The 10,151-nt window shown below is 35.1% G+C and overlaps 1 protein-coding gene across 1 annotated transcript; it reads right to left on the reverse strand.

Moving 5' to 3' along the window:
- Window positions 1-706: 706 nt before the first annotated feature.
- On the reverse strand, window positions 707-3,246 carry LOC131596350 (uncharacterized). Its single transcript, XM_058868980.1, has 4 exons — window positions 2,983-3,246; window positions 2,113-2,395; window positions 1,277-1,819; window positions 707-1,173 (listed from the first exon to the last, which is right to left on the reverse strand). Exons 2-4 carry the CDS (start codon window positions 2,372-2,374, stop codon window positions 830-832), a joined length of 1,149 nt encoding a protein of 382 aa, XP_058724963.1. The 5' UTR covers window positions 2,375-2,395; window positions 2,983-3,246; the 3' UTR covers window positions 707-829.
- Between the last annotated feature and the right edge of the window lie 6,905 nt (window positions 3,247-10,151).

Consider the following 10,151-nt stretch of genomic DNA (forward strand, 5'->3'; position numbering starts at 1 on the left):
ATCCTCCTTTTATGGCCCTGTTAAAATAATATCCTGTTCTGCCTTGAAATAGCCTCTCTTTTATCGCAAAATTCCTCTCTTTGATTCCTTTCAATCGGACACTTAAGATCTCAATCGCATGAAATAGCCAAATATGGAATAAGCCGATGCTGAAATCACAGGTCACATAATTTGAATAAACCGATTCTGTAATCACAACTATAAAACCAATACTGCCAACTGTCTTGATGAGTTTGAAATAACAGATCACAGGAATCTCTTTATTCTTACCATAACCAAATTTTTTTAAAAAATTTTCTGTGTTCCTGTGCTTGCAGTTTCTATACCAAATTACACTATCAAAATTACAGCCACACACTTAAACCATGAGTTTTTGCAATATCCTCTCATCATGAAAATTCAGATTGAATTTCAACAGAGCAATCGATCAAATGGTCGGAGACACAACAAGTAAATAGCATTGGATACTTGTTAAGACATGCATTCCGGCATATGCAATAACACTTGTTCATTATACACTGTTTTCTTTCTATTCAATCATTTGCTTTTTTAAGCGAAATAAATTCAGCTACTCTTGAATTAATTTAGACTAGAGTGAACTCATTGCATAAAATTTACTGTTGAAAGAATTATAACACTGATTTTCTCATCATCAACTATTATAACAGTGAACATATATTGCAAAAGAGTGATGCAAAATGGTATATAACACCAAAAGTATGCATGGCAAGATTTACAGAGTTATATCTCAACGTAATTCCATAACATTCAATATCCAAACGAAAAATTAGCAAAAGCAAGAAAGTGGATCACTAAATAACTACAGAAACTATTGTCTTGCAACCCACAAAGAAGAATCTCCTACATTTTGTTTCTTGGACACTTGGGTTTTTGGCTTTGGGTGTTGGCTTGCAACTTCTTCCTTGGTTAAAGGGACTCCTCCCTTACAGAGGACAGACCACTCCCATATTTTTGTAGCAAGTTTGCTTACCAGCAGCGGGCAAGGTTGTTGATCTTGAACGGCCATAATATTATAGCCTTTTTCTTTTAATCTCGAGAGTGCAATCCACAAATCTAGATCATTTGAAATCACTACATAGCTTGCGGGTGGGTGGTGGTCCAAAGACCACAAAAGCAGCTTCGCAAAACTTATCTTATCAGCGGTTTTAAGATCTATATCAATTTATGGCATAATTAGTATAAATGAAAATATCAATTTATAGCATAATCAATATAAATGAAAATAAAACACATTCAAATTAAAATTAAAATTAACCTTTAGAAATTTCATGTTGTTCAATTCCTGTATTCAAAAGAATTTGACGACGATCATACGTTGTAGAATTAGAACAACCGTAACAGTGGAAATATAGACGACCTTTTAACTGGATTCTGGAAAGTGCCAAGTCAATGTTAAGTGATACATCTTGTGGATTTAGATTATCCGGAACAGGGAAGCTTCCAACATCCCAACAGATAAAAATAGGTGATGTGGTGTATTCAATGCCTTTAATGTCATAAGTCCGATTGAGAGATGGTGGTGTTTTCAGGTTCATAGGATTCACCGACCTAGGTACTCTATCTACAAAATCGTTCCATTTCCAAACCGTCTGCGTAGACGCTACTAAAGTATTCGCAGCTACCTTTGGTTGAATAATAACTACCTTGTATCTCATCATTCTAAGATTATGAACCGCATAAGAAAAATCACCGTCTCCGGATATTATAACATAATTGGCCGGTGGAGAATGGTGGTATGCCCAATCCATCATGTCTAGTATCATTCTCTTATCAGCCGAATCTGCTCTATTATTATCCCCTATTATAAAACAAATCAATAAAATAAATAGATGGAAAAAACAAAATGAGAATCTTTCTTATTTTGTAACCTATTAGTAAAACAAATAGGTAAAATAAAATAGATGGAAAAAACAATTAGAATCTTTCTTATTTTGTAACCTATTATAAAACAAATCGGTAAAATAAAATAGATATGGAAAAAACAATTAGAATCTTTCTTATTTTGTAACCCATTATCGGTCAAATAAATCATAAGACATATTATAAGACATAAAATAAAATAGATAAAATAGATCGAAAAAAGTATATTACCAGGAACATGTTGCAAAGAAACACACGAGGAGGCGAAGAGATCCATATGTTGTTTCGTCGTAAAGCCTTTACGATTGTTATTATGATCAACGTGTGGACGAATGTTGCCATAAATGTACATAGATAGTGGCCCGGTTAAGCCGATAGCAGCCAGATTTGAAGCAATATTAGGCACTATATTGCTTGCTTTAGCGTCACGGGGAAGTCTGCAGTTTTCGGCATCCCACCAAAGGGATGTGATGGCGTTACTAAATTCATCCATGTTACCGTAGGTTTTGTAAGCCTGAGCAAAAATTTAAATACCGCAACTTCATTCTATATAATATATAAAAATTATAAACGTAAATGAAAGTTTTCATAGTATTAGCAACAAAAATAACAAGTAAATAATTCATAGAACAGTTTTCCAATTAACAAATAAAGAATACTGTAATTATAGCACCAAGACTCCATGCTCTAATTGATAAGTTCTATAGCATCAAGTGAACATAATCATCCTGGATAGCAGGGAATTTTGCCACTCTATTTCATGCAAAGATGACCCCATTAAATAGAAATAGTGAATTTTTAATTGCTTTATTAATTTTGTCCTCGGTGTTTTACCAAGATCTTTACCCATTCTTTATTATTCCAAAATCACCAAGCTATGTTTTTATCAAGACAAATTGAAAAAAGCAAACTTTGACAAGCATCATTAGTGATCTAGGTCATGATTGAGCATGTAACATCTGAATTAGTTAATACTCAATAAGCAAATTAACTACACAAACCTTCAATTTCAAATCGACCACCCCCTCAGCATCAATTCTAACTCACTTCTTTTTCATTTAGTATAAATACCACATTTATAAGTTTTTCAAATTGACTTACTGTGTCTGTCTGTAGATTGTAGAAACAGAAGGAATTGGTGGCAAAGTGGAGTGGAGGAGGTGCCAAGCTGAGACTGAAACGCCGCCGTCAGAGGGAGTAAGAGACGGAGGGGAAATGCCGCCGTCAGAGGGAGTAAGAGACGGAGGGGTAAGCGTCGCCGTCCGAATTGATTCCTCTGCAAACCCTTTTCATTTACTTTTTTTTCTTTCTGCAAACGAATGAATTTCCTTTCTATTTTTTTTTATTCTTTTTGTTTTTTAGACTTATGGACTTCTGCAAAACTATTGTGCAAACCCGCAAATCTTTCTCAAGTTCATTAAAAAATTTAAAAAAATCAGTTAAAAAATTAAAAAATCAGTTCACGGATAAATTTTATTATTATTAACTTAGTTTTGATAATTTTATTCTCTTGAATTTTTTTTTTAGGGAATCATAATTTTAATTAATTTTGAATGTTTTATTTATTGGTTATTTTTTATGCTAATACGATTTTATGTCATTCAATTTTAATTTATTGCTAATAGTTTTTTAGTTGATGTTATCATTTATTATTTTATGATGCTAAAAAATAAGTTATCTAATTTTTTTAAAAAGATAAAAATATTGAGTATTTTTTTATAAAAAAATATTATAATTCAACATTTATTCATTTAATATTAATAAAACAGAAAAATTATTAAGGTAACCTACTCCTCAACCCAATCTAACCCAAAAATTAATGAATTTGTCCAAGACGACCAATTAGTGTAGCGGACTGTTATTTTACCTCACTCAAATTCGAGTGTCCTATATGGATTGGGTATTGGGTTTGCCCAAACCCAACTGTTAGCCTGAGATTTTTTTCCTAACATTTCAACATGAATGTGTGATATAAGAAATATAGAATTACTAATGACAGATAACCAAGTAATATTTTTAACAAGTCACAAACTCGATAGGTTGACCTTTTCTACATATGTGATTGGATGACTGAAATACGTTTTCGACAACAATGGTGGTTTGAAGCAGTTCAAGTGCCAAAGACATGTAGAAACAAATCAGAAAAGGAAAGCCCGTGTAGCAGTATACGTGTCAGATTTTAAAGAGATAATTGTTGTTGGCAGTTGATAATGTACCTAATATATAAGCAAATTTCGACTTTGTGTTTACCGTGAATTTTAGTAAACAAGCGATAATCTTTAAAAAGGTTACTTGCATGATCGACTAGTTAATCCTAGGACATTTGTGCATAATTTCTTATAAGCTTGTTTTAATGGTTGATGTGAGACTGAAATCTATTATAATTTCTGTAAAGAGTCAAGATGTAAATTGCAGAAAAGTATACATCGAAATCTTAATAAAGTGTAATGCAAAAGGGCAAAGAAATTGCTAGATAGATACAAATTAAAGTAAACGAAGTTTTGCTTAAATGTAAACATAGTGGTGTTCATAATCATCATGACTGAATGAGAAGTGATACAAGAAAGATTTTTGAAAGTCGGTTACAACACAAAACTCCACCTCAAAGAGCAATTGAGGAAGATTGCATTCCTGGAAACCATAGACTTGAAACCACCCTCTCAACCGGTAAAAGCGAAAGGATCACCTAAGAAGGTCAAACCTACATCGGGCAACAATTCAACAAGGATGAGTCCATCATATTTTGAACACATTGACAAACTTTTTCCTGATTCACCGACTCCGAAATCTCACAAAAGTGTTTTCAAAGGAGCCCGCATTACCAAACCACCTCCACCAAAAAATACCATTTATCGAGGAGATGCTGGTTTTTATGCACAATTACATTGAACAGATCGTCAATGTCAGGGTTGACGGTAACTGTGATTTTTGAGTTGTTTCTGGTTTGCTCGGTAAAGGGTGTCATACCCCAAATTTGCCCTACCACTTATGTATTTCGTAACACCATTTTATCTTGAATGAGCACGATGGTCCAGTGGGTAAGGAGGTAAGTATAAGAAGTGCATGTATGAGACAACCTAAGCTCGAATATCATTTGTATAAAATTAAGAGGCTGATTGAAATACGCTTCATTGATCCACTAATTACTATAGTCCTAGTGTTGGGACACTGTTTTAAAATAAATAATTTATTTAACTCATCATCCCAACGTTGGGACTATGTTATAAAATATTTGACTAACCATCTCAACGTCTGGATGAAGTTATAAATGGAAATTGATGTTATTAAATTATATAATTAATAGTTTATTAAGAAGAAATTCGATTTTTTCCAATTAAATGAAGTTGCCCTTCTCAACAACATCTGAATTATCAAAAAACTTGTTAAGATCACTAAACTTTGTTTCACTAACTATAGAAGAAGCTACAGATTGATCTGGTTCTCCAACTTAATAGTTTAAACCAGATGAATGTACCTCATCTAGAAAATTTTCAGCAGCCACATTGTTCTTCTCCTTACCGTCCTTACACCACAAAGTGTGGAAACCATAGTTCAAACCCCGATCATGACACTTGACCTAACAATTTCAGCATTTTTTGTTAGTAAAATTTAGGCATGCAGACTAATATAATTTACATTTTATGAAAGGCCTAATAGTGCAATATGATTTCATCTTTGAAAATGAAAAAATTTGCATAATTAATTATATAAAATATTTGGGTCATGCTGACAGGGTTATTAAAAAAATCAACTAGTTAAGGATGTAAAAATGTATAAATTTGTAAAATTAAGAGGCTGATTGAAATACGCTTCATTGATCCTCTAATTACTATGGTCCTAGCGTTGGGATAGTGTTTTAAAATAAATAATTTATTTAACTCGTCATCCCAACGTTGGGACGATGTTATAATATATTGGCAAAATACCTTTTTTGGTCCCTTAAGTATACCTCGGGGTCCATTTTGGTCCCTTAATTTTAAAAAGTTCCAAACTGATCCTTTAATTGTTCAAAAAGGTCCACGTTAGTCCTTTCCGTCCAATTTTTTAAAACGGCGTTAACTTTTGCACTAGTGGCATCTTACCTGGCATATGTTTGTACGCGTGGCATCTATTCATAATTAAAAGTCATCAAAATTCTCAAAAAAATTCCAAACCGATCCTTTAATTGTTCAAAAAGGTCCATGTTAGTCCTTTCCGTCCAATTTTTTGAAACGGAGTTAACTTTTGCACTAGTGGCATCTTACGTGGCACTTGTTTGTACGCGTGGCATCTATTCATAATTAAAGGTCATCAAAATTCTAAAAAAAAAATAATCCAAACTGATCCTTTAATTGTTAAAAAAAGGCCACGTTAAAAAAAATTCCAAAACTTTACCTTGAGCTAAGAATCGAACCAAGGACAACTTGGGTGTTGCACATCATGTTTACCACTAGGCCACTTTGCTCCATGTTTACTGAAGTTACAAATGAGTTATATATTTACATTTCATCTTATTCTTAAATCTTTGTCTTCTTCTATTCTCCACCAGATTTCACAACCCTTTTGGATCAACAATACTAAGAACTGTGTTTTTCTGAGCTATATGTGGTTAATGATTAATGGATAATCTACATAGAATCAATAATTAAATCTCCTGTTAGTAGCATGTCGTGAAAAATACGCTAGAATTATTGTAATACCCTGTATTTAATAAAATGCTCTAACATTATTAGTTGACTCTGAGGTTTTATTAATTGGTGCATCAGAGACATTTTGGACGCTTAAGTTGGAGGCACTAACTTAAGGATATGTTACTAATATCATTTCCTTTCTATTTCTCTTCATTTTTGTGAAACAAAGATAGAAGTTAGAGAGGTAAAGTAGAGAGAAGGAGGAGAAGAAGAGGAAAAAGCTTGAAGAAGAGAAAGCTTTAGATTTTCATCATTTCTTTACCAAATTAACTCATCTTCATCATCTACAACTCATATTCCAGGTGGGTCCTAGATAAAAACTTATCGACTGCGGTTAGGGATGAAAAATCATAAGTTAGAAATTGGGGTTTTGATAGAAATCGAGCGTCAGAAATCGATGTTTCATGGTTAGAATCGAGAATAGATCGCGTGGTGTGTTTGAGTTGTGTTGTGTATTTGCTGTTTCTAATAGGCTACGAGTTCGGATCGAGATTGGTCGCGTTAATCGGAAAAATCTCATTTTGAGAAAATTCTGCGACAGCCCAACACGGGTCGTGCCAGGCAACACGGTCGGCCGTGTCGTTCATCTGTCAAGCGGGATTTTGGGGGTTGGTCCCAGACCTTCTGACACGGGTTGTGCCAGGCAACACGGGTGCCCGTGTCAGCCCCCTGACTTTTGTATACATGTTGGTTTTTGGAGTAACACGGAATACTAAGAACTGTGTTTTTCTGAGCTATATGTGGTTAATGATTAATGGATAATCTACATAGAATCAATAATTAAATCTCCTGTTAGTAGCATGTCGTGAAAAATACGCTAGAATTATTGTAATACCCTGTATTTAATAAAATGCTCTAACATTATTAGTTGACTCTGAGGTTTTATTAATTGGTGCATCAGAGACATTTTGGACGCTTAAGTTGGAGGCACTAACTTAAGGATATGTTACTAATATCATTTCCTTTCTATTTCTCTTCATTTTTGTGAAACAAAGATAGAAGTTAGAGAGGTAAAGTAGAGAGAAGGAGGAGAAGAAGAGGAAAAAGCTTGAAGAAGAGAAAGCTTTAGATTTTCATCATTTCTTTACCAAATTAACTCATCTTCATCATCTACAACTCATATTCCAGGTGGGTCCTAGATAAAAACTTATCGACTGCGGTTAGGGATGAAAAATCATAAGTTAGAAATTGGGGTTTTGATAGAAATCGAGCGTCAGAAATCGATGTTTCATGGTTAGAATCGAGAATAGATCGCGTGGTGTGTTTGAGTTGTGTTGTGTATTTGCTGTTTCTAATAGGCTACGAGTTCGGATCGAGATTGGTCGCGTTAATCGGAAAAATCTCATTTTGAGAAAATTCTGCGACAGCCCAACACGGGTCGTGCCAGGCAACACGGTCGGCCGTGTCGTTCATCTGTCAAGCGGGATTTTGGGGGTTGGTCCCAGACCTTCTGACACGGGTTGTGCCAGGCAACACGGGTGCCCGTGTCAGCCCCCTGACTTTTGTATACATGTTGGTTTTTGGAGTAACACGGGTCGTGTTGGGTAGCACGGGCCGTTGCATCTCTTAAATTTTGGATTTTTGAAGAAAATTGTTTTGGTCGTAACTTTTGAACCGTAACTCCGGTTTGGTCGTTGTTCGAAGCGTTGGGAAGCTAATTAAATGCTCTTTCTAGTATTATGGGTTTGGAGGACCATAGAGGACTTTATTTGCGTATGATTCGTAAATCGTCCAATTCTTTTGTTTGTTTTATCGTTCGAAAAACATGTGGACGGTATAATTTTGTATGAGGTGTTATTGTCATACATTTGTGATATTTTGCCGTTGTTTATATGACAATGATGTTGTGGGTAGCCTTCGGGCGTGATTCCTAGTGTATTGGAATTGTTGTTGTGTATTATTGCAGGTGGATTGAGTGAATGCATGTTTTAACACGAATCAAATAAAAAGTAAGGAAAACTAAGAATTGCTAGGTAAATGACTTAGCAAGATAACCTAGGATGAGAAATGGCGTGAATGACAATGCTTCTGCAGTCGACATATTATATATGCGTCTTTGACAAGTAGTTGTTTTAAAGAGAATAAGACATTATATGGAACATATGTGTTGTTTAGAAATCTTGAGAAGAAAGGCGTACGAGCCTAGTGATTGTTATATGCAATCACCATTGTGTGAAATTACTAAATCTAAATCCATTTTCTTTTCTTTTTTTTCTTTGGAATGAAAAAGGCATTCTAAGTGCAAAAGAGGCACTGGTAATCTTGGCAGGTTTGATTCCCGCGTTTAGTACGAATGGAACCTACGGGTAGAGACTTGTAATGGTTAACAGGCCATGTAAAGTGACAATTCATAGGGTACGGTCCATGAGTCTGAATCCATTTCGTATGTCAAGATTTGTACAAGGATCTGTGACTCGTGCCACCTCCTAGACGTAGAAGGGGACGGGAATAGAGGGATACCTTGGTAAGGGTTTCCGATTAGTAATACTATGTGGAGTTGTTGAACTCCAAATATGTTTCCATATAATGTGAGCGTGTGAACTCAAAGTCTATTTCCCTTTTGTTATGACTTGAGTTAGGTCAGGCTAGAACCTTGTAAAGCCAAGAGGACCCATAAGATAGGGAACTCACTGGGATTATTATATCACCCCATATTTCTCGAATTTCAGGTGTTTCAGGTTCCGCGAAGGGTAAGGATAAAGCAGTTTGATATCCTTATGTCTTTTGAGCACTTAAAGTGGCGAAGCTTCCGTTGTGGAGTTTTATTTTGAGATCATTATTGATCTAGTTCTTAGTATTTTATTTTGGACATCTTGTGTATATTATGCCATTATGTAGAACTTTTGGCTTTTGGGCATTAATGTATACAATGTGTTGACTAGGAACTTGTGGTATTTTAGTACCAAACACTTCGATTCATATATAAATATATGCTTTGATGTATGTAAATATATATGGGTGTTACAGTTGGTATCAGAGCAGGTCGTATCCTTGACCTAGCCATGATATATTATAAGTGTTTCTTTCTGTTCCATATGTGTTATGTTCTCGTGGTTCTTAGTATTGAGCCTGATCAACTTAATCCCATTTTTATGATGTTTAGGAACATGGTGGACGGACACAAGAACTGTGGTCGACCCAGCACTCAACCTCCCCAGATGAATCCACCAGTTGGCAGTGAGAATGTTCCATGGCCCTAGTTTATGCAACAGATGCAACAGTAGCAAAATCAGTTCATGTTGCAGATGATGCAACAAATGAATGGAGGCCTTAATGCTCCAGTGGTTGTTCCCGGATCTGTAGGTGGGACGTATAAGGATTTCTTCCTCATGAATCCTCCAGAATTTCAAGGCAAATTAGATCCTATAAAAGCGCATGAGTGGGTGGCCAGTTTGGAGGGATTCTTTGAGATAGTGCAGTGTAGTGAAGAGAACAAGGTGGTGTTTGCTTCTCATTCGCTGAAGGGTCCAGCTATGAGATGGTGGAAGAGTACTTCTACTTTGATAACTACTCAGAATGTACCTAAGGAATGGGATAATTTCAAGACCACTTTTATGGAGAAATATTTCTCTAGCTCGCTGAGGACGCATAAGGAATTGG

The sequence above is a fragment of the Vicia villosa genome, linkage group LG4 (genome assembly GCF_029867415.1).
Source record: "Vicia villosa cultivar HV-30 ecotype Madison, WI linkage group LG4, Vvil1.0, whole genome shotgun sequence".
In the NCBI taxonomy this organism is placed as follows: domain Eukaryota; kingdom Viridiplantae; phylum Streptophyta; class Magnoliopsida; order Fabales; family Fabaceae; genus Vicia; species Vicia villosa.

Coding starts and splice junctions, on each gene's coding strand:
- LOC131596350 (XM_058868980.1), bottom strand. CDS start 2,374: ATGGATGAATTTAGTAACGCCATCACATCCCTTTGGTGGGATGCCGAA. Junction 1,820..2,112: donor TTCTTTGCAACATGTTCCTG/GTAATATACTTT, acceptor GTTTTATAATAG/GGGATAATAATAGAGCAGAT. Junction 1,174..1,276: donor ACAACATGAAATTTCTAAAG/GTTAATTTTAAT, acceptor AAATTGATATAG/ATCTTAAAACCGCTGATAAG.